We start from the raw sequence: 24660 nt of genomic DNA on the forward strand, positions 1-24660 counted from the left end.
GCAAGCTAGGACAAGTCAACGACGTCAACACGCTGGCTGGGGACAGAAATAATACATTGTTTTTCAATATATGGGCGATAACGATAAGTATTATAGAATAGAATAAAATGTATTTATTTTGCTAAACCGTGGTACTGCCAATGGCATATGTATATGAAGAATGTTATATCATTTGCAATGCCATTTATATGCGGCCTATATTTGTTAAACAAATAATGGTAAGGCACTCAGCAGTAACACATTGGTCGAGCTAGGGGTCTCATCCTTTGACTCATCAACCTTGGGGCGGGCAGGAAACGTCCACCACCAGACAGCGGAAGTTTACAACCAGGGAGGAGGTGAGAGAAAGACGAGTACTGTGCATCAAGTTACAAAGTCATGTTTTAAATTATTGGGAGGTCGTAAATAGTTATGGTTCAGGTTTTCGTAATCATTAATACGTGTTATTTTATTTCTATAAGCCAAATGCGTGGTGTGAATGATATGACTTTCTGGCCTACAGGGCCTCTGGGTTTTTACGTTGGTTTTATGCTAACGTTTGCCTAAGAAGCAGTGGGTGATTCTCTCTTGAGTTTACCAAGAGAGATAAATTAACTAATGAGCTTGTCTATCTGAATTAGACTTGTATTTAAATAGGCTGCTGTTGTACTCTTTGTTGTCAGCAACGTTAACGTGGTTTGGTTTCTCCTTTGTTAGCTAGCAGTACTACAATTAGAATCTAATGTGATGTCGCGTGTGTCCACAAGATGTCGCTACCTCGTCACTTATGCATGTTTTTAGAAAGGTCCCGTCAATCTCTGGTTCCACATGGGAGCTTCGATTTAATGTGTCTGGCCATCCTGTGATGTCAGTCTATGTTTGACATAATGTATAATCTATGACAAAGCATGTGAACACAGATTCAGGAACACATTAACAAGCTCTATATGGTGGTCCTATTCATTTTGGTTTCCATTTCAATACAGATATTAGACTTGATAAAACTGTTGCGTGGAATGGGTTCTCTAACTTGGCTTCAGTACTGCTAAATCTGACACTGATGTGAGTTACTTCTAATGTTGTTTCTATTGTATTGTAGGGGATGGAGATAGACTCCCAGCCAGACGACTCAATTGTCCCTGCAATTGAAGACGATTTTGTTGAGCTTGGAGACGTCAAGGACATGAGGTTGGAGGCAGAAGCAGTGGTTAATGACGTAAACTTTGCTGTTTCAGAAATGTATGTTTCTCAATGTCTTGACAGTGCGTCGGATGTGGCCCATATAAATGTGGAAACAAGAGAGGGCAATCGCTACTGCCTTGAGCTAACAGAGGCAGGGCTAAGGGTGAGACTTTTTGCATTTTCTTTTTAATCAATTTTGTACTAATGTGTTCCTGTCCTGTGGTGCATCGCCCTTAATCCCTTATTATTAACGTGCAATCATATTTATTCATATTTTTCCATTATGCCCTTTCATAATAATGTAGCTTATACTTTGTGTTAATATTTCTAAATGTTGTTTTCCAAAGTGCACGGATCTAGTCAAATTCCCTATATACAAAAAAACTTATCACAGTTGTTTATCCTAATAGGTGGTGGGCTATGCCTTTGATCAAGTGGATGAAGATCTGAACACCCAATATCATGAGACTGTTTACTCACTCCTTGACAAACTGAGTCCAGGTTACAGAGAAGCCTTTGGGAATGCTTTGCTCCAGCGACTGGAGAGGCTGAAGCAAAATGGACGATAAAGAGAAACAAGATTATCTGGAAGTTGCTGAAGGTTGAACATATCTCTGTATTTTAGATAGTCAATAGCAACTCAAGTAAAATATGATTTCCTATTGCTTGATTGACACCCACAAGCCTAACTGTACCACTGAAGTAGGCAGTACATTTCCCTTGCATCAACGTGTTTTTTTTCTCTTCACATCTGGTTTCATGTCAAGACTCTTTGTTCCCACATTTTGTCCCACATTATATAATGCCTCACCTCTTCTACTCAGCTAGATTCAAGAAATAGAAGCCATTTAACTTCATATAACCATATTTGACCTCTGCTGTTGATTGCGCTAAGCCTGTGAACTTATATGTGCTCTGATAATATCCATCAATGAACTAGTTCTTAATCTTATATAGTATTGTTTAAAGGGCCAAACAGTGGTGAGTTTTAAATTAATTTCTCATTCTTAAATGCCTTAACTTGTCATCTTTATATGCCATTTGGTTGGAAAAGTAGGCCTACAAATTAATTCTTAACTTATGTTATAGCTCATTTTGTATTTAAGGGAGAATCCGGTAATAAGCCCCAAGAGGGATAATAGGCATGTGTTTGCTCATTTTTCCAAATAAATGACTCTGCTGACAATGTTTGACAAGCAAGTTACTTGTTTTGATACTGTACAGATCTTTGGGAAGATGGACAGAAATGCAAACTGATTTCAGAAGTTGCTTTTACACCCTGCATTATGCTGTAAAAAGAAAACAAACATCTTGATTATGTGATTATGTGGAAGCTAGCAATTATTGCATTCATCATATACTAATTTATACTTTTGTTCCTTTATGCTGACCTTTTCTCAGACCAATAAAATCACTTGTTTTGCTGTCAGACGCGCTCCGCAAACAAAAGGATTTCGCTGGGTCCAAAACAATGCGTTAAAGGTGTTTTATTAAAGGCAGGTGCATAACTCCAACGGTGCTCAAACAAAGCAGTCACAGCGATCCAACGTAAATAAAGCAAAATAAGCGGTATAAAGCGGTCAACAAAAGTGCGGCTTCCCACACACCCCCTCTCACTGTGTGTGAAGCAGGTGAACTATATGTGAAGTATTCAATGAAACAGGTCTGCCCGTCTGCCTGTCAATCATCCACATTAATCAGTGACAGCCCACTCATTTCATAGACCAAACATCATTTCCAATTCATGGCTCTGAGTCTTACAGATAGCCCTTGTGGTCTTGTTTCCATTTAGGTCCTATACAATCAATTCATAGACATGAAAAAACAATTAAATATTACAGTAAAAACAATGTACAGAGTGGGGAGAAGGGGAGGTGATCATCCATTTACATGAGAAGTGATCATTTTCTCCCCCATGGGCCTGCTGAAAGGTGGATTTTCAGGCCTTTATGTAAGTGATCTGCATTGGAGGGAGGGGGTCAGTGCATTCCACACTTGGGTGGCAGTGCTGTAGGAGAATTTGCACATTTGTAAAGTGGTACCAGATCGTTATTTTCAATTGCTTAAGCCTGTCTTCTATCCCAGAGCCAGTTTAGACTAGCAAAATAGGGCCATGGCCATAGTCAATGGCATTTGTTTTGGGAGGTTTGAAGCTTGAAGTGACCTTGGGATGCTGAAAAACCAATAGGTGGAAGCATAGTGTTGCATCCCCTTCTTATACCCCTAGAAGGCCTCAAAGGAGGCCTGAATTAGAGCTCCCGCTAGTTTTGAGAGCACTTGTTGACGAGGGGAAATATCACCTTTGTTGCCATGCTTTCACCGGTCAGCTTGTTGTCAAGAATACAGCCCAAACATGTAACCTCTTCTTTAAACGGAGATTACTGTCATCAACTTCACCTAAAAATCATTTATTGACCTTGTACCAAGCGAGTTGTATTCAAATGACAGTACAATTGACCAAAATAAAACAAATTTCAAAAGTTCTGGAAAACATTTGGCAAGTTTCTGATTAGTAAACTACAAAGAAAAGCAAATTGGATATTGTTCAATCTTTATTAGTGAAGTATTCAAAAATATTTTACAAAAGTGATCTGCTTTGGCAGCATTTGTTAAGACAAATTACAGTACAGTCTATAAAGCTTGTCTGACTACACAGCAGCCAGTAAAGACATCTAGAAAGATAAACCGTAAAGTCAGAATCAAGTTCAGTGTAATCTTTATTATCCATAAGAGGCAATTTGTTGCGGTATAATGTAGTTAATAAGAGTAGGTAATTAATTATTTTATGTTCCAAACTGTTAAACTCACTAAGATGAACACTTGTCTGCAGATTTCGAGATATCTGCACAGTATTTTGGAAAAACAAAATGGTGCAAACCAAGGAAAAAAGCTATACCTTCTAAAATCAACTGAATGAACCAATAAAATCATCATGTCAACCAATTCCCTTCAAATAATTTTCAGACAGAAAATCTGAATCCCTTTTTTTAAAAAAACAACACATATTGTACTGTGAATACCTCAGCTCACAATCTGAACTGGGAACTTGATGCAGAATAAGTCCTGGCTGGCATCATCTCTGAGCTCCCATTCCACCACCAGTCGTATCTATAAAGACATTTTGAAAAGCCGGTCAAAAATGTTGCTTGCGTTCAAAAATGGTTAGAGGAAACGAAAGAAACCTGAACCAAAAAGACAAGCGACATCTCCCCAAATAACTTGAGGAAATGAAAGAGACCTGACCCAAAAGGAGCACATGAGCAAAAAACATGATGCATCATACGAGTACGACAAAGCATATTTGGTTTAAAAGGGGCACTTCCCTTTATTATTAACACATGAATGGGGTCATTTTAATGTTTACTCTGGCTTCTGTGTACACCCAAGACAGTTTTTAAGTTGTTTCATTCAAGATATCTATTGATAATTATTTTTATCAGACAGTATATAAATAACATAATTTCACACAATTAGTGCAATTTTCATTTCCCTGCTCCATCACTCTCAGGTCACATTCTCAATTTCTCACCTAATACTTCGATAGACTCAATGCGAATGGACGGAAAATTTGGGATTCTTGCATATTTAATTTGCTGCGGTTTGCCTTCACACTGTCATCCGCAGCAATTGGGGGGACCTTTATCAATGTGTTCCATTCATAAACTAGCCTACACAGTGAAATATATGGTGATAAAATTATACTCATAATGTGCATGTGTCTCACTATACGCATGCAGCCACGCACTTTTGGGCATGGAGGCACAGCGCTGAGCGCACTGATAACAGACAGCAGCGCAAAATGTTTACAAGTTTATCGAGATGAAAGTCCCTGCTCCCCAGTTCCCACACAGTGACAGCACTCCATGTTTACAGCACAGACAGACAGACATAGACAGAATATTCTGTAGGCTATAATACACTGCAGTGTTTTTATGTGCAAAGCTCTCTGGTGTGAATGTGACCTCAGTTAAGAGGTCCTTGGCCTGAAAAACGTTACTTACTGAGGGATACACCGTCTTCACAGGTAGCTGATTCACATAGGTATAGCTCTTCTCCTTCTCAATGGGACACTGAATTCCAGATGTGCAGCCATCATCATCGGGGATCGGGAAAGGAACAGGGAGTCCGGCAATTACTCCATGGACAATGGCTTTGCTCGTTTTGCTTTCCACAGCTATAACAAGACAAAAGATACCATGATGAGTACAATCAATTGATATTTGACCTAAAGACAGGTGCATCAGTGATGCACATTTCTTTTCTACTTTATCTATATTCAAGAAGTTTTCCAGTTTAAGGTCACATTCTCACCTAATACTTCGGTAGACTCGGATGCGTATGGGCGGAGAAATGGGATTCTTGCATATTTAATTGGCTACGGTTTGCCTTCACACTGTCATGATCCGCAGCAATTGGAAACGCAGCAGGGGGGACCTTTATCAATGTGTTCCATTCATAAACTAGCCTACACAGTGAAATGATAAATCTATGGTGATAAAATTATACTCATAACGTGCATATGTGTCGTGCCGTCTGGGACAGCTCCTCACCCGCCACATTGTTTGCTTCATTTCCTTTATTTGCTGCGGATTGCATTCACACCTGCACCAAATCGTAGTCAAGCGCGATTGGAAGCGAAGCGAAACCCCCGTTTTCTTTGCTGCGCATTAGGATTCGAAAGAGCCTTCACACCTGCCAAACGAAGCACACTTTCTGAAAATGCGCAGCAGGATTCGTTTTAATCGCAGCAAAGCTCTCTGGTGAGAATGCGACCCGACATGGACCGCATAAAAAATTAATTTCTGAATGATACTTACTACTGCTGAATGTCACATTGACACTATAGTTCTGTCCTTTTTTAAGTTGGCACGGTTGTTTGGGACAAGGGACGATGTCAACCATGGCCACTTTTCCAGCAGCGGATCCTGGAAAGTAGAATTATTTAAAATGCCATTTAAAATGTTTTATGTTGGATAGTGTGTGTGTGTGTGTGTGTGTGTGTGTGTGTGTGTGTGTGTGAGATTCAATCAATCAATCGCTGATTGATTGAAGTATTTAGTTTGCAGAATCACAGGCCCCCCATGAGGATTATGAAAACTATTCATCCCTGGGTACATACATGTGAAAGTATGCAAGTTGTGTAAGTTGTAACCTTAACTGCTATGCCACCTCTGGGCGACTGATTTCCCCCCACGAGATAATAAAGATATCCATCTATCTATCTATCCATGTCATTGTAAATATTGAATTAACAACGTGTTAACAGATTGTACACTTCAGATGATTCACATTAAAGATGTATAACATTTTACTCTCTATTTGTACCATAGTACCGTGTAAGTTTGATAATCAGTATGTGTACGCATTACGCAAGGGTTACGCACAAACAGCAGCCAGAGCTCCCAATTTACAAACCTACATTAATTAATTTAAACATTATGTGCACTGACACTTTGCACATAAAGACTGAACACAACATATGCAGAGCAGACTACAACATAATTAGTAGATCTTTATATTATATACATACAAAACCAACATAAATATTTACATAGGTGTAGTGCGCACATATGGAATATTATGGATATGGATATAGATATAGGCAGGCACCATGCCAACAGCACATTCAAGCACCTCAAAGTATGTTACAACTTTGTTTTTCAAACCATTTTTCATTTAAGACTTATGCCATCTTCCGTCTGGAAGTCTTTAAAAATGCTCTCTAATCCAGAATGTATGTCACTCTAACTTGACCTCTTCCTGAGTATTTGTGCTTTCTCGTCTCACAGGCTTCCATGAATCATGATCACGAGGGTTTCCCTGGCTTAAGGCTCTGAGACTGCAGTTCTCAAATGTATGAAAAATGGTTAGTCTGGACTGGACCTCTGGTGTTCCAGTTGCCTATTCATAAATATGGCATTTAGAAAAATGTTGATAGATCTTGAAAAATGTCAAATAATTCAATTAACAACAAGTCTACTCTTATGGATCTACCAGTACCGGGAACAACAGGGTGTGCAACCATAATATCAAGTTGGTGGTCCACTGGTCCTTGACAACAAAATGTTTTAAAAATCACTGATGTTAGTTATTGTTAATTTGTTGTTGTTGCTGTGCTGTCATGATTTGGCACTTAACGGAATTGATGCGAGTGATTTCTGTATTCATTCTGAATCTATTGAACACAGAAACTGACAATCTGACTGACACATGACGTCAGATTGCCATGCAGGGCACGTTCACAATGATGAAGCGTTTCAGGGCTAGGCATGGGGTATTTCGCACACTGTGCTTATGAAATTTACACCAGACTAGACTACAAAATCCAAATGTGTCAGTAACACTGCTTTATAGGGAAAAAAATCTCAATTGTTCCAACAACTGAAATTCCATTTAAAGGCGGGGGAAGCAAATTAAACACTTACCACAGTCACTAAATTTGACTGGATCCGCACATGTGAACACTATCAGAGAGAACAACACGATCCAAGTAGTTCTGAAGTCCATGGTAGTCTTCGTTTACCCTGACTCTATTAATTTATGTGAAACAAAAGCACATTAAAACAGTCTGTATGTGACCTGGATCATTCAACAAAGAAGAACATGACGTTTCATCATCATAATTGCAAATGGTCTGTTTGTTTGTTCCTCAACTGACAAGAGTTGAGAAACAAATTTTAAAACATTGCACAAGAACGTATATAGAACGAATATAAAAACGTATATAAAAGTACACAAGCCACGAATCGGCGTCTTAAGCGCGGGGGGGGGGGTCACAATAAAACAAAATAGGGCACAACAAATAGATATACATAGTACATACCTTTAGTTTGCTTCCGCAATCAAATCAAGTGTTTAGTGCAGCCAGCCGCTCAGCAGCACTTTAGTGCAGAATGTTGTTAAGCCTTTCTTATTTCACGGTCACGAGACCAGAGATGACGTACACATTTCAGTGCACACGTTCGAGTCTGCACCCCGTATGTGCCGGTTGTTGTTTTTGCTTCACGTCAGCAATGCCAGCGAAGCGTCTTTCGATGTGCCCCGCCCGCTTGCCGGGTCTGAACGACGATAAACCTAACGCACCCACCGAGTTGTTTTCTTTGATTGGCGTTAGATGTCAACGAATCACGTCAAGCCAAGGCGTTTTGTTCGGAGACAGACATCTGTCGCAGCCAATCAACGTAGCGAACTTCCCCAGTTGTCGTCGTCATGGGAGAAGGCGAATCAGGTGACGATGTAAATGTTATTATGAAAGATGTCATTGAGAGGAGCAATGATAGCTGCGACAAAGACAACAAGAGCATTAAATATTGCTAGGTAACATTCATTTACGATATACTGCGAACAGCACGATGCATGGAATGACTGTAATTGAACAGTTTGAGGTAGACATAGGCAGCTTTGAGCATATCACTTTATTTTATAATCGTGTCTGCTGGCCAGCTAACATGTTAGCCAAGTTGCTGATGTTGTTTGTCACTATTTCTGTTCTATACAGTCAGTAAACTTTATTTAGTATTTTATAGACGATACAGATACAGATGATAGGCATAAAACAAGTACATAAGCAGAATTGAAGTAGATGTACACAATTAATTAACTATATATATATATAGATGAGTGTGTGTATTACAATTTACAATTTACAATTTAGGCATTTAGCAGACGCTCTTAATCCAGAGCGACTTACATTAAGCAAGAACAAAAGCATGGGAATACATCACATAAAGACATTTATCATGAAACATGCGTAGCTAAGAAAGTAACAGTGGAATATCTATAATGAAACTATACATATAAGCTATACATCTATACTACTATGCTACACATATGTACTATGACGTGCTATGACTACTAGAATTGCTATCTAGGGGGGTGGGGTAAGTGCTATGGGCCATGATGGAGTCTGAAAAGGTGGGTTTTCAGACTGCGGCGGAAGATTGGGAGTGATGCTGCAGTTCTGACTGCAATGGGAAGTGCATTCCACAGTTTTGGAGCCAGAAGGGAGAAGAGTTTGGGACGTGTGGAGCGTTGTCCCGGCGTTTTTAGTGAGGGTACTTCCAGCTTCCCTGCGTTGGCTGATCTGAGTGAGCGGGAGGGTTTGTAGGGTTCGATCATACTTGCAAGATATGGGGGAGCCATACCTTTGGTTGCTTTGAATGCCAGCATCAGGGTTTTGTATTCTGTGCGGGCAGCGACCGGGAGCCAGTGGAGGGAGCGGAGCAGGGGGGAGACATGTGAGAATTTTGGCTGGTTGAAGACCAAGCGAGCTGCAGCATTTTGGATCAGCTGGAGAGGCTTAAGTGCACATGCTGGTAGGCCAGTAAGGAGGGAGTTACAATAGTCAAGTTTTGACAAGACTGTTGTCTGGATTAGGAGCTGGGCTGATTCCTGGGTGAGGAACGGTCTAATTCGTCGTATGTTATAGAGTGTGAACCTACAGGATCGAGTGACAGCTGTGATGTGAGTCTTGAACGAGAGCTGACTGTCCAGGACAACACCAAGATTCCTGGCTGTTGGGACAGACGTTACCAGGGCGTTGTCTATGGAGATAGTTAGCTCCCGCATAGGGCAGGACTTAGCTGGGAAGAAGAGAAGCTCAGTCTTGTCTGGGTTCAGTTTGAGGTGGTTGGAGGACATCCACTGTGAGATGTCAGCCAGGCATGCGGTGATGCGCTCTTCCACCTGAGTGGCAGAGGGGGGGAAGGATAGAAACAGTTGTGTGTCATCGGCGTAGCAGTGATAGGATATATTGTGAGCAGAGATGATAGTGCCAAGGGATTTAGTGTACAGTGAGAAAAGGAGGGGACCAAGAACCGATCCCTGTGGGACCCCAGTTTGGAGGGTTCGGGGGGATGATAACAGACCTTTCCAGGAAACCTGGTAGGTCCGGTCGGTGAGGTAGGAAGAGAACCACTTTAGTGCCGTTCCACCGATGCCTAGATCCGCTAGGGTGTCTAGGAGCAGCTGGTGGTTCACTGTGTCAAATGTATAGATGTATGTACATCTATACACAGTATATATAAAAACAGCATTAATACGGTAACAAGAAAAAGACAAAACTTAAGCCCTAGCATTTGGTGTGTGCTAAATATCTACAAATTGTACAATAAATGTGGGGCCAAGAAAATCCAGCCAATGTTAATTTTACAGACTGATACATGTGTCTACTGAGCAGAAGTACTCTTGTTACATTGTCACAATGTTTCTTTCTACTGATCAAATGTGTGGTAAGGTTTGGTGTCAACGTTTGTGCTTTTTTTTTTTACAGGACCTCATTGTCTCTCCAAAATATCTATGTGAGACAGCAATTACAACGATGTCCCAGAAGCCCTCACCCTGTCTACACAGCCGCGCTCCAGTGCTTCAGCAGTAACTCAGCAGCCCAGGAGAAAGCAGTGGTGTCAACTCCATCTGAAGATAAAGTCCACCTCAGTGAATCATGTGTTAAGGTACTCATGACAGGGCTCAAAGTCTTAGCTTTGGTTTATTCATTACATCCTATATATAACTATATTATATACTGTGTTTGCAATGTTTATATGTGTCCATATAATTTAGCACAGAATGGGGAAAGGCTGTCTTTTATTGCTGCACAGTACATGGAATGATTTGATTTGAATTGACTTCTATTTTCTAGCACACAGCTATTGTAAACTGTCTTCCCTGGTTGCTGTAGTAGCTGACTGGATATATATTTAGTATACATATTTTTTATTACTTGTGTTTTTCCTGGAAAAGAGACTTTGGTCTCACTGGGTCTCCCCCTGCTAAAAAGGATAAATAAAATAAATCGAGTGAATGTAGGCTGGACAAAAACTACTGCTGAAAGTATCTAACCAGTTTAACAAGACGTTCTGGTATAGCCGGATAACATGCACAATCTGCTATTGAGCATGACCGTTGTGCAACCTTTTCCAGAGACTAAAGGAGATTATGGGGAACGGGGAGTATCTGAGGATCCATGTGGAGGGAGGAGGCTGTTCTGGATTCCAGTACAAGTTCACAGTATGCAGCAACGTAACGGAGGATGACAGGTAAATTACACCAGCAACTGATTTTCCTTTTCTTTGATAGTCGCTGTTGAAAACAGCCAAAATCCAATCATTATTATCTCAAAATGCAATCTCCAAGCAAAATAACTTTAAACTCAACAAACTGTACTGCCAAAGTTATACAAATGTTTGTATTTGTATGTCCTCAAAGTGAAATGAATGAATACTGAGGATTTTATTGTGTTCTTTCCTCAGGGTGTTTGAGCAGGAAGGAGTTGGGATCATTGTGGACCAGGACAGTCTGGACTTTGTGAAAGGATCCACCCTAGACTTTAGCCAGGAGATGATACGCTCCTCCTTCCTAATGGTTAAGAACCCTCAAGCAGATCATGGCTGTTCCTGCGGCAGTTCCTTCTCAGTCAAGTTATGAACAATAGTTCTCTTAAGTTAATGCAATGTAAATATATGAGATGCACAACATTCATTAAATAATGTCAGCCTATTTGCACAAGCAACTTCTTAATCATGAGTGCTTCAACAATGTGGAGTTGAGTGATCTGGGGTACAGTGATTGTTTGGCCAAATATTGACGACAGGCAAAAAAAAACAATATTTATTGCTCTGGATTATACTACATGGCCTTAGCACTCATCAGAATTGCTAAGGTGCTCGAACGACTGATTGCTCTAAATAAATATCAAATATTGTCAAATTAAATAATGTATTGATCCACAATATTGTAAATTGTTATATAATATATTCCTCTAGCCTGGCATGGCCAGACTAATCTCCCCAGGGATCTTTTTTTGTTCCTGTGGCGGATTTGTCTGGTTTCCAGGCTAATATTCATCTGCCCTATATTTACAATAAGTAAGCCAGGTGGTGCATAGTTATCTCCCGTACACGCTGGGCAAGACCTACGCTTGTAGAAGAGTATATCGGCGGAAGTAGCCGGATTTTGGCAGAAGTACCACTCAAAGAAATTACGTTGAAGTGTTGTGGTCAAAAAATGTCGTACTATCGGGGGGGGGGGGGGGGGGGGGGGGATACATCTGACTGATGTTCCGGCCCGACACTTCCGCCGATGCACTCTGTTGTGACCAGGCTTTTCTCTTTTCAGATGAGTTAGGCTTGACTCACACCTTTACAACAGACTGATGTATAGCTGATGCATGAGACTTATTTACTGATGCAAGCTCGCAATTAATTTCCAATGGGAATCACATGGTTTGACACATTTGTGTTGTATGAGGGAAAGGGGGGGGGGGGGCAGTCGAAATCCGTACAACAACAGTGTTGTGTCAAACCATGTGACTTCCATTGGAAATGCATTGACACTTACCCTTTGTTTACATCTAGCATGCATCTAGCATGCATCAATGTTGTATGCTAGATCGAAAGGTGAAAGGCTGGGAGCGAGATCTGGTATCTCCTGTTTCAATAGCTTGATGTACAAAGCACACCCCCTAGACCCCCAAACAGATACAGGAAATCAATCATAGTTTGCAAGTCTTGGTTTCTCCCACTGTATGTAAATATGCCATATATATAAAGTGTGAAATGTGAAAATAAAGTGGGAAACATTACTCTAATGTCCAGGCGTTTGCATTTTCCGTCGTAAAATTACTAAACATGTACCATACTGCAGGGATACTCAAATAGATTTACCTGTGGGCCACATTACAAAAATGGCAAGGGGCCAGGGGCCAGTAGATAAAATGACGACATTAATGATACTTGATAACTCTCTTTCAATTGCTTTATTTTCGCAAAATGTATCAAAGTACAATGTGCAAGCTGTCTGCCTGCCTGTCTATGAGTAGCTGTCTGTCTGTCTGCCTGCCTGCCTGTCCAATTGTCCATGAGTAGCTGTCTGTCTGCCTGTCTGAGTAGCTGTCTGCCTGCCTGCCTAATTGTCCATGAGTAGCTGTCTGTCTGCCTGTCTATGAGTAGCTGTCTGCCTGCCTGCCTAATTGTCCATGAGTAGCTGTCTGTCTGCCTGTCTATGAGTAGCTGTCTGCCTTCCTGCCTGTCCAATTGTCCATGAGTAGCTGTCTGTCTGTCTATGAGTAGCTGTCTGCCTGCCTGCCCAATTGTCTATGAGTAGCTGTCTGTCTGTCTATGAGTAGCTGTCTGCCTTCCTGCCTGTCCAATTGTCCATGAGTAGATGTCTGTCTGTCTATGAGTAGCTGTCTGCCTTCCTGCCTGTCCAATTGTCCATGAGTAGCTGTCTGTCTGTCTATGAGTAGCTGTCTGCCTGCCTGCCCAATTGTCTATGAGTAGCTGTCTGTCTGTCTATGAGTAGCTGTCTGCCTTCCTGCCTGTCCAATTGTCCATGAGTAGCTGTCTGCCTTCCTGCCTGTCCAATTGTCCATGAGTAGCTGTCTGCCTGCCTGTCCAATTCTCCATGAGTAGCTGTCTGTCTGCCTGTCTATGAGTAGCTGTCTGACTGCCTGCCTGTCCAATTATCCATGAGTAGCTGTCTGTCTGTCTGCCTGTCTATGAGTAGCTGTCTGCCTGCCTGCCAGCCAGCAAGTTGGTTAACAGAAAATAAATTGTTATGGCTGAGTAAAATAAAATACAATAAACACAATTTGCCTGAAAATAGATTACCCAGCTTCATGAAAAAAAATGAGTAGTGATATGGCTGACTGAGTAAAATAAAACAATCTACCTGAAAATAGATAGCTATAAGTGAAGAGCAATTTCCGCAATTTCCGCAATTTCCTCAATTTCCATTTCCACCATTTCCGCAATTTCCGCAATTTCCATTTCTGCAATTTCCATTTCCACCATTTCCGCAATTTCCGCAATTACCATTTCCCCAATTTCCGCAATTTCCATTTCCACATTCCGCAATTTCCATTTCCACCATTTCCGCAATTACAATTTCCGAAATTTCCGCAATTTCCATTTCCAACTATTAATGGCAGCTGGGTTTCATCATTCAAATAAAATAGAATTCTGTCCGTTTAGCTATAAAATTATGTCAGGGAATAGGGATACACAGTATATGTGTTTCATTTGCATTGCATCTCCCCCCCAAGCTTTTATTTTCGTTCCTTTCGCCTGAGGTTGAGTATCACTGCCATACTGTATGCATTTAATCAAATTAAATATACTAAAAAGTATAAAGGGCAGTCAGCTGCCATTCACTGATAGGTGATAAGACTGTTTTAGATTAGTTTGTGAATTTAACTACTTCACATTAGTCGAACATCACAAACCTTTTGGCAGGTTTTGTAGTTTGCTCAATACAGTAAGGATAGTCAGCATTTAGTATCACACATTTAAAAACAACTTCAGTGGCCTTTTTTTTATTAAAGTTGAATTTAAGAAACATCTCACAAAAATATACAAAAAAATAATATCTACAAATGATATTTACATTGGTGTAATGTAATGTAAATCAAAATATGCAGCAACATTTATTTTTCCATTTATATTAATACTAAATGTTTTGCACTTTCTATATTTTACCTCTGATATAACATTCCATTAAAGCAATATCTGATTACACAAAATGGTAACTTGAAAAAAATATTACATCATAGCAGCACACTGAAAAGTGACCAAAGGAGAAATGCAACAGTGCATTGAAATGTCAATTTACTGCTTCATCCTTTGTTTTCTGAGGAATTTGGTTAGACGGATTGTCTTTCGGTAAGCCATGCACGGCCATTGCCCACAAACAAATCCTCAAACAAGTATTCACACACAACATGTGGATTACTTTACAAGCTAAAAGACTGCTACAGTACAGTACATGTACGCACATGGTAACACACTGCTGAGGGAGGTTTGAGGTTCAATCAGTCAACACAATCACATAAACAAACCATAAACAGACCGTCAGGGTAACACAGTGACCAGGTCAGGAATACAGTGCATAGTATGCTTTGGCATGCTGACATCCAGAACATAACTGTGGATGTTACATTCAGGAGAAAGGCCACAGGAGTATAAATAATCTGTAAAAAAAAATATAATAAAACAAGTAAATAAATACATGATAAAAAAAATGAAAATGTAACGATACAAAAAAAAAAAAAAAATCAAACAAATCCAAACCCTCCTCAGTTAAACGCTCAAAGTACATTAAGGCTAATTCAGTTTGCTACATGTATTTATTTTCTTCTTTTAAATGGCATTGTCAATAACACAAACTCATACCAAGTGGCAAAATTGCCGTTTTGGACATTTACACCGACACACTCGTACTAAAAAAAACAAAAAGAAAAAAAAATCATTTGCAGATATTAGACAGATGTTTTTTTTTCATATCCTTGACATGATGTTGTTAGTGGGATCATTTCCACCAGCAAAGCGGCAACGGTGTGCCCTTCTTAAACGATGACAATCAGGATCTACACTAATGGTGGAAATGAGGCTTGCACGTATGCATGCACCTAGTTTTGAGGCAGTGAGTTGGGTAACTTCCTCTGTCATACACTGTCCTAGCTGCCAGGTCTGTTCTCCCCCGAGGCATGCATCATTCTGCAGGCTCCTCTCCAGCCATCGTCATGTTGGAAAAAGCCCATGCAGCCACGTTGACCCATAGAGGCAGCACTCCTGTGGTACGTTGCTCAGTGAGGTGTATGCACACATCTCCAGACAAACAGGCTGAGAGGGCATGGAGAGTTAAGGACACGTATTATTAACATTTGACAGATCATGTTATCTATCCATCTATCACAGTATCTCTCAATATCACTCCTCTCCCCACCCCCACCCTCCCCTCCCGCTCTCTCAATTCAATTGCACTATAGTCATAAACAACACAATTCATGAAGTATAAAATACAAATTTCATGTCTGCTTTTAGCTTGATTTCCATGACCAAAAGATTAACCTTTCTCAGGGATTACCACTGAAAAATAGTAGACTGTATAATCTATAATAACACTGGATGTGAAGCAGTGCAGAAAAACTACAAATCTACAAAATTAAGATGAACCTTTCCAAGACCTAGATATTGCATTTTCAAATGCAATATTTAGGTCTTCTTTCAAACTTTTACATCTTTTTTAAATGACTGTAATAACCGTGATAATCATACCTTCTGTCGTCTCCACCAGCACTAATGACAAAGCGATCTCCATTTGTGAAGCGTATATTATTCAAGTGAGCTGAGTGACCCAGAAAACGCTTGTGTTTGGCCTACAAGGGATAAAATATAATATAAGTGTCATCAATGTGACCCGTTTCAAACTAAATTATAAACAAATCATGTATCAAGTCAGTGGCACTGTAAATAGATTATTGAGGACATCACATATTATCACATAGCCAGCCTTTATGGGTGAGGAGAAGGGTGACAGAATTGTACTGATTGATCAGCTGCTACTGTATATCTTCACTAGGAGTTATAAGGCAGCTGACTGATCAACACAGCTAAAGTGCCCACACTGAACTGGCTGTTACGTCTCGCCCCCCATCGACTTCACATCTGTATGCTGTTGGTGTTCTGGGCCCTTCAGCGCCACCTGGGGGCTCCAGAGCACTCCACAGCACCTGTCTCCCAGGCCAGTTACAACCTCCCCACCTGACATTGACTCAACCTTCTCTTCTCCTCTCCAGTGTTTCCGGGACCCGAGCTCTGTGGAGCAGCCTACGGATCCCTGCACTCTTTTCACCCCCCGTGTTTGTGAATAAAAACCAGCCCGGGTGAGCTTAACTCTGCTTTGCCTCTCCTTGCTGTGCTTTTGGATCACACCACACTCGAGTCATAACACTGGCACTCGTGTATCAAACCTCTGGTACAGTGTATTGAATTCATTGGCACAGGATATGCCTGCCCTTGGTTGGATCAGTTTGTCTAATGATGAATGTGGCATAGTCATTTAGACCTTAGATTTGATGTACAATTCTTAAGATAAAATAATACTGTTCTTGTATCTATCAATGGAATCAGTAGCAAAGGAAATGGTATTATAATAATACTTACAAACTTCTCTGGGCATGGGAAGTCAAACAGCTTTACCATTCCAAAGTCATCCCCTGTGACAATGTTGAGGCCTGAGTGAGACACGCAGGAGCATGTGACGTCCGCTTTGTCTGTGTTTCGGGACCAGACCCCTATAACCTCGTCCCCAAGGACACTGAACAGACACAACATCGTTAAGCAGGACCTATCAATGGAGTGCACAATACTGTTTACTTCAACACAGCATTCTCACCTTGTCCATGTGGCCCAGGTAATCCTATCAATAAGGGTCTGCTCTGTCACCTGCTTCCCAGAAGGTACCTCGTAAACTAGCCGTTTATAAGCGCCTGTCGATATCTGTTCAGGACATTAGGAAGCTGTAAGTCACACAGGCTGAAACACAGCGCCGCCCAGACCAAGGCCTGATCTCCCAAATTGAGATCTCTCCGGCATGTACCGTTACTGTACCTGGACGTGGGTGCTGTCAGCAGAGAAGTCCATTTGCATAACAAAGCTGGGGATATCCCTGCAGCAGTTGATACGGTTGAGCTGTGGTCCAAGCGTCAGATCATAGAAGTCAACTGCACTCTCTGTAGAACCTACAGCCAGGTACCGTGAATCTGGACTGAACCTGTATGTAAAAAAAGAAAAGGCAATTTTCAAAGACTTGCTCTGTGGAGGGTGCAGAACAAACTTTCCTCAACAGGATTACATTAAGTCTCTGACCTGATATCCTGGATGGGGGAGCGGCGGTCTCTCTTTTTACCCCAGATTTTGAGCGAGGCCACCAGAAGGATGATGAACTCTCCATTCTTCATGCCGATGGCCACCATATCCCCCTCAGGGCTGTAGCTGACGGCACGCGCTGGATGGCCCAGGTTCACCTTATTGAGCATTTTCTGTACTTCCACAAGGCAAGAACGTTGTGTAATTGAGTTGTGCAGGTACAGTAGTAGGTCAGGACATCAATATTACAAAATAGCTTGTGCTGACCTTTTCTGGGATGTCCCAGAGACGCACAGTGCCGTCCTCTGCAGCAGACAGGAACACATCTCTGGAGGGATGGGCGCATACGCCCCAGATAGGCCCATCCATGTGTCCATTCACCAGAATGTTGCATGCTGCATTCTTCTCCCCAACCTCAATAATCTCTGCGTTCCTGGTCCCCACTAAGATCTTACCCTGGATCAGTGAGAGAAACATGAACTCTAATAATGAACATTGATGAGTGAAGATGTAGCATTATATAAGTGTAATAACATTTGCAGCTACAGTAGGCGCATATCTGTGTAGTGTACTGTACTGTAGTGTACCTTTCCCCTGCACACAGAGCGAACACAGTCAATGATCTGTCCAGTCTCTAATCGAAAGGCCCTGCATCGCTTCAACTCCTGATCCCAGAGCTTCAGAGCCCCTCCCTCCTTAGACCTGCAGTATGGATCAATAAACACCAAAACCACATTATCTTACATGATATTACTTTAATAATTATGATTATACACCAAGACATGCAGAACATAATTCAATTGGATTCAATAGAAAACAGAGCAGTACTCACGGCCTCTCCTTGCCCCCCGTAACAATGAGGCCATCTCTCAGTGTGGTGTACATGGTGAATACAGGCCCTGTGTGAGCCTTGGCCACTATTCTGACTAGAATGTGTTCCTTCCACACACACACATCTCCACTAATGGTACCTGTAAACGTCAAGTTATTCTGAAAAGAAAACAAAGCTGCACTAATCTAGTGGCCTAATAGAGCAGCAGAGCAAGCACATTCACATTTGCATTTCATAGAACAACATGATACTGTAAATGTATTACGGTAATATGTAAGATTATAAGACATTATAAAGGTAATTTGGTATTAATCACATAATATTAAATATAATAATAATGTGTTTTTCTTTAACCCATTCTGGACAGGAACAACCTTTTGGTGTTTTAAGCATTATGTTATACTTTAGCTATTGAAAAATAGCAGATCTAAGGTTTGGCTGCCCCTTGTCCATTACCTGAGTAGAAACAATTAATAGACAGGATACCATTGATATGGTTGACTGTACGCCATTTTCTTTCCAGATGTTTTCCATGAGCTTTCTATCATCTTATTATATAGTATGCAGTGTCACTGAGCAGTATGGGTGGGAGGGTTAAGGGTTTTCTTTCTCTTTTTTGTCTTGTTTACTTTTTCTTTCATTTTGTTTCATAAAAAAAAGTATTTCATATCATAATGTTTGTAATAATTTATAATCTGTTAAACATATTTGACAAAAAAAAGAGCTTTTCGATCTGCTATTCTTTTTTCTTTTTCAACGTCAGGCCTAAATGGGTTAAACAAACGCTAAGAATGCCATAAGCAGGAATTACAAGGGGCATAGTTCATATGTTTCTAGTATTATGAATGCATCTTATAAAGCATTGCACATCAGATTTCAGGTTTTTAATTATATTTTTAAATGGACTTACAGCTCCAAATGCCACAGAGAGCATTGTCTGCATGCGGGCATCCTCGATGGTACTGAGCACACCTTTCTTGCCGAGCAACGCCCGACCAGCCAACGTCCAGAAGCGCACGTGTTTGATCCCCACAGACACAAAATGTGTGTCCGAGTCTGGCCGAAACTCAGCCACAAAGATCCGTTGAGTGTGACCCCTCCGACTGGCCACTTTGGCACCTTGATTGACAAAAGAGAATAAACATAATATCACATAATGTATTTATGAGTCTCTGAGTCAGTTGGACCATTTAAGTATAATATATTTTACTTGTTTAAGTGTTCCACTTGATGACTTTTTTAGCTTTTGTTTAGATTTAGTTTAAACATTTGTAATCTCACTCCCTCAATGTGTCTTTTGAGAGTTCAATAAAATTATGTGCTGTGATATGAGTTTGCTGCTGGCCGGTATTGGTATTTAAACTACTAGACTACTAAGTGCCCGTTGGGTGCCAGCCTACTCGCGAATGATGCAAATAGGGAATGCATGCCAAACCCTGTTATGTAATACCCATTACCCGTTGTCAGAGTACCCATTGTAACCGTCTGTCTGTCTGTGTCCCTTTTGTGCCCATATGGAAAAGTCATTGTATAGTTGAAAACGTCTGTGGAGAATGTGTAGATAACATCTGAAGAGTGCAAACTGACTGTGAAAATTGGACTGACTAAGTAATCAAATGGCAGTTTTGGGGAATTTGACAGATGTGGGGAATTTGCCAAATCACAAATCAAGCTTAGGCTGAGGTTGCCATGGCGGGCAAACGCCTATCCAACCAACCCGACGCCGTGCTCTGCACTCCCTCGGGTCGCCTGCGACACGTGTGTCGAATTTCAAGTCGTTCGGTCGAACGGTTCTCGTTACGTGAGAACGTTTTTTTCGTTCGATGCGTGAATTACAGATGTATGTACGTACAGAGTGCATACCGGTATATCGTAAGATGTATCAGGTCACGTGTTTGAGTGCAACTGTAAACAATTAATGAGGCCAAATACAGAATGAGCTACAGAGAACTGTTACACATTTTAATGCTGTACTATCTGTTCATGTCACCATGAAATAAAACCATACATTTGATCACGCTGTTAACTGTGTGCAGGAGTTTTAAGGATCGAACAGAAAGAAATAGTTGAATTCTTACACAGAATCTTAAATAACCGGTCACCAGATTACAAACAGTGAGTTATCCGAGATATATACAGGATTTGACCAAAGGGGTCAGAGTGCAAGGTTAGTCATTAAACCAAGGGGTCAGGGAACGTCAGCCAGGGTATTGATCTATGGACACTTTTGCAGAACTAATTAACCAGAGCACCACAATTCATCTTGTGAAAGTGAAGGACAAGACAACACGTTCACAGTCCATTTGAGCAGACCTGTCCTTACCTTCCTGCCACTTCCAGATGGTGAGTGTGTGTTCTGGGTCCAGGCCAATGGACAGCAGGAGTTTTCCCGTGGCACTGAAACTGACGGCGCACACCCCGCTGGAGTGAGAACAGCGCAGCACCGACAACGTCTGTTTACTCATGGCATCCCACACATGAATGGAAGGAGACGTAGCTGAGAGAGAAAGGACAGAAGGAAACTTGAACTGCTCGCTTGCGGACATCAATTCATTTTCAAGTGACACCGTCAAGTATGAAGTATAAATTAAGTAGTCATCCTGTAGTATGAATGTGATTTAACTTACTTACTTAAAATTACATTTTATAGTGGTCATTAGATTAACAGTACAAATCAGTGGCGGTCTTTAAATCACTTCACTTTTACGTTAAGGTGTTTTTACAACATGGCTCAGCAGGAGGCTAGCCGTCTATAAGAGGGTTGGTGTTGGTCTGTGTGTGTCCGTATGGCAGATCTGCTGTATGTGTTCTGGAGCAAATTTTGCATACCACTGATCTAACACGAAATGACCACTAGGTGACAGTGTTTCAAAAGTATCTTTTAAGTCCAAACTCATTTATATTATGCTCTCCATAAGCCCATTTCTACAAAATTCCAAGTATTCTTGAGCAGTGTGTGTGTGTGTGTGTGTGTGTGTGTGTGTGTGTGTGTGTGTGTGTGTGTGTGTGTGTGTGTGTGTGTGAGTAGGACCTTTGACCCCTGTCTGAATAGGACCTATTGATCAACAACTGTGCTTGGCTCCAAGGCACTCCAAAGCACCACACACACTATAACACAGTATTATAACACAGTCACTATGTAACTATAACACACAGTAACTATAACAATAAAAGTACAGTTCCACCGCTCAGTTCGCACTGGTGCGATTCTTTTGTATCTTTCTTACAATTGCTACTTAATATCTGAGACTCCTGAGGTTTTTATTTTTTCCTTGCAATTGTGGGAAATAATTCTGAATGCTCAAATTAAAAATGGACCTGTATAATTCTATTCTGTGGAAGAAATGAATCCCACAGGGAGCTACTGGGACGACATATTCGTTAACTCCACCATGAGATATCATCAGATAAATATCCACAAATCAACACACTTATTTGGATTTTGAGACTTGAGATATTAGCAGACCTCTGTCATTTATATCATAGACACCCTTTGGTAAAAAGCACTTGAAATAATGATGAGGGAACCTCACTTATGTGTTTCAGGACTACAAACTGTAGTACACTAGTCATTGTTAAAATACTTTGGTAAATAAACAATGCATTTCAGAAAATTCCTTACCTGACATATCACCACTATCACCTGAAAAAAACAAAATAGGAAAAATGATGGAAGGAAGACATACAGTATATATGCTGCTATTATTTATTGTAGAGTACAGTGACTCACAACAGTAAGCTCACAACGCGTCACGATGCAATGCGTTGTGAGCTTATAGATTTTTGTGACATTATCAAGTGACACTATTGTGCGACACTGCTGGACAACAAGGTATAATAAAATCAATTAGATTTGTGTTGTTGTAGATCTGTACAAAACGTAACAAATAAACGCGATTCTCGATAATTAGTTCAATCAAAAAAGCAATGGGGTGGTCAATAGAATAATCACTAAGAAAGTAATTGACAATAGCAGCCCTTTCAGAGCTTGCGTCTTTTAGAAAGTGCCCGTGTATAACAAACCCTGCAGCGTGAATGCTAATTCCTCCATAATTCAACCGCATATAGATGGCGATTATGCAGGTTAGTTGCTTTGGAACACAGATCAAATCAGAGTGGGGGTTGGTGGTCGGATTCACTGACATGTACAGTAATCCCTCTTGAACACAGTGTACAACACAACATGCAGTATAGGGAAGAAAAATAATGGCTTGTGACACGTGAGGTCAACTCCTCACAGACATACCTACTTGGCCAGTCGCCACCACGTTGGGGAATTTGGGGTGTTGATTGATTGTTAGGCACAGAATGTCATCGCTATGTTCTACATAGAAACTTTGGCAGGCTGTAAGAACAAGATAAGACAGGAGCGCACGCACGCACGAACGCACCACACACACACACACACACACACACACACACACAACATTTGTTAATAATATAAAACAAAATATCTTTAACCCAATTTTATACATTGTTCGGAAATAGCATATCTACACACTGAGAGCTTGTAGATCTGCTATTTTCAAAAATCTTGAGGAAAAAACAAACAAAATCCTGAAACCTTTGGAATATGTTTGTATGGAGGTCCCTGGCACAACATATTCTCAGATGGGGGACGGCAGTCCGTGGCTAAATAACTATCAATTTGAGGGCCTTTGACATGAAAAAGTAGGGGTAGCACTGCTCTTAGTGCTCTATGTCACTCACATGTGGTTAAGTTGAGGACGATTCCCACAGAGGCTGTATGGTAGATGATATCTGCCCCCTCGTTCAGGTAGTGGACGTTATTGCGGCAGTCGTTGCCACGGTAACCGAACACCAAATCCAGCACCAGATCCTGTGGGAGGTGTAGGGGGGGGAGCAGCATAAAGTCAAGGAAAGGTCGACTCCATGACAACAGGGATGCTTTTAGCTAAATGCCAAACGTTCGTTATTCAATTACGGCATCGTCAGAGAGTCCCCGAGGAGGTGGTCTGGAGAGTGTATGGGAACACACCGTCTTCGGATAAAATTATTACATTTGCAACGTACACTAAGTATCTGGAATTGTGACCCCCCCCCCAAACACACACAACTCCTCCCTCCTACTGATGGCCTCACTTCCACCAGCCAGAACAGTACAGAAATGAACAAACAGACGTCAGATGTGTAATGTTCCACTATATGATTGTATAAATACTAGTGCCCTCTGTGTGAGTGAGTACATGATGTATGCTCAATACAACAAAGTGCAATAATTGATTTATTTATTTACGTAATTATAAGTGCTTTGTGGAATGTATATGTGCAATAATCAATATTGATTTATTTATCTACCAATACTGCTATAGCAGTATCTGTAGTCTGTAGATTGTATTGTATATTCCATATGTATGTATACACACACACACACACAGTACATAATCATTTAGCTTTGTATTTTGAATAAATAGTAAATAATTGAAAATAATATATCTATACATTTGCTTGTAATGCACCAACCTCACAAATTACCTGGCAATAAAAACAATTCAGCTTCTGATTAATTATTATCAGTTTTTTTGTTTTGTTTATTTTTTTAATTTCTTGAAGAAGATCTGTAAGGATCAAATGTTGTTTCCCCAATACATTTGTGAACAAGGAGCTGTATTCCGGTGTGCAGACATATTTCTTTTATTTGGCCTACACCTGGACATTTCAACTGGATGTGTCTTATAATGCATGTCATTTCTCGCACCAAAAATAGCAGATCTACAATCTCACAACGTGATACTGATACAGGTATCTGATCTGAGAAAAGGTCTAGATCTATCTCACCTCGATTGGCCTCTTCTTCTTTCCAACATTGTTGGTCTGTAGTTTTTCTGGTTGTGGTAAGGCTCTACTGACAGGAGGCCTGCAACAGACAGAACACTTCAGTGGTAGAACTCAAATACACACCAAAACCCAACGCACACAAATACACACCAAAAAGTGACTGTGTATTGTAGAGTAGTTAAAATGTATTATTGGATTATTAACCATTGTGCAGTATACAGT

General features: G+C 40.7%; 4 protein-coding genes across 8 annotated transcripts in view; 2 read left to right on the top strand and 2 right to left on the bottom strand.

Annotated features, from left to right (window-relative positions):
* Positions 1-45: 45 nt before the first annotated feature.
* gskip (gsk3b interacting protein) lies at positions 46-2347 on the top strand. 2 transcript variants are annotated; one of them, XM_080783326.1, is made up of 3 exons: positions 46-338; positions 1079-1324; positions 1572-2347. In XM_080783326.1, the coding sequence occupies exons 2-3, from the start codon at positions 1082-1084 to the stop codon at positions 1728-1730; spliced, it is 402 nt and encodes a 133-aa protein (XP_080639452.1). In that variant the 5' UTR covers positions 46-338; positions 1079-1081; the 3' UTR covers positions 1731-2347. The 2 variants fall into 2 exon arrangements, with proteins under 2 accessions (XP_080639452.1, XP_080639453.1); XM_080783327.1 differs by having other exon boundaries at positions 338-358.
* A 1201-nt stretch (positions 2348-3548) lies between these two features.
* LOC308330172 (NPC intracellular cholesterol transporter 2-like) lies at positions 3549-8040 on the bottom strand. Of its 2 annotated transcripts, XM_080784906.1 has the most exons (5): positions 7985-8040; positions 7587-7691; positions 5979-6086; positions 5163-5335; positions 3549-4269 (listed from the first exon to the last, which is right to left on the bottom strand). In XM_080784906.1, the coding sequence occupies exons 2-5, from the start codon at positions 7666-7668 to the stop codon at positions 4183-4185; spliced, it is 450 nt and encodes a 149-aa protein (XP_080641032.1). In that variant the 5' UTR covers positions 7669-7691; positions 7985-8040; the 3' UTR covers positions 3549-4182. The 2 variants fall into 2 exon arrangements, with proteins under 2 accessions (XP_080641032.1, XP_080641031.1); XM_080784905.1 differs by lacking the exon at positions 7985-8040 and having other exon boundaries at positions 7587-7737.
* Positions 8041-8365: 325 nt separating this feature from the next.
* On the top strand, positions 8366-12757 carry isca2 (iron-sulfur cluster assembly 2). Of its 3 annotated transcripts, XR_013965347.1 has the most exons (6): positions 8366-8478; positions 10433-10613; positions 11083-11198; positions 11412-11627; positions 11661-12089; positions 12286-12757. XR_013965347.1 is itself a non-coding variant. In XM_080783128.1 (4 exons), the coding sequence occupies exons 1-4, from the start codon at positions 8417-8419 to the stop codon at positions 11584-11586; spliced, it is 534 nt and encodes a 177-aa protein (XP_080639254.1). In that variant the 5' UTR covers positions 8366-8416; the 3' UTR covers positions 11587-12757. The 3 variants fall into 3 exon arrangements, 1 of the variants encoding a protein (XP_080639254.1); XR_013965346.1 differs by having other exon boundaries at positions 11412-12089; XM_080783128.1 differs by having other exon boundaries at positions 11412-12757.
* A 1803-nt stretch (positions 12758-14560) lies between these two features.
* The window catches only part of eml5 (EMAP like 5), a 57839-nt gene continuing 47739 nt past the window's right edge, over positions 14561-24660 (bottom strand). Inside the window, exons 28-42 of the mRNA XM_080784483.1 lie at positions 24439-24517; positions 23350-23479; positions 22886-22984; positions 22262-22282; positions 20963-21136; positions 19550-19758; positions 18640-18797; positions 18395-18509; positions 18075-18263; positions 17808-17980; positions 17550-17712; positions 17335-17438; positions 17103-17256; positions 16215-16315; positions 14561-15779 (exon numbers count right to left, since the gene is read on the bottom strand). Of these exons, the coding sequence (XP_080640609.1) occupies positions 15743-15779; positions 16215-16315; positions 17103-17256; positions 17335-17438; positions 17550-17712; positions 17808-17980; positions 18075-18263; positions 18395-18509; positions 18640-18797; positions 19550-19758; positions 20963-21136; positions 22262-22282; positions 22886-22984; positions 23350-23479; positions 24439-24517 (1906 nt within the window). The 3' untranslated portion in view covers positions 14561-15742. The remainder of the gene's footprint in view (positions 15780-16214; positions 16316-17102; positions 17257-17334; positions 17439-17549; positions 17713-17807; positions 17981-18074; positions 18264-18394; positions 18510-18639; positions 18798-19549; positions 19759-20962; positions 21137-22261; positions 22283-22885; positions 22985-23349; positions 23480-24438; positions 24518-24660) is intronic.

The sequence above is a fragment of the Protomyctophum bolini genome (genome assembly GCF_963924005.1).
Source record: "Protomyctophum bolini genome assembly, chromosome: 15".
Lineage (NCBI taxonomy): Eukaryota > Metazoa > Chordata > Actinopteri > Myctophiformes > Myctophidae > Protomyctophum > Protomyctophum bolini.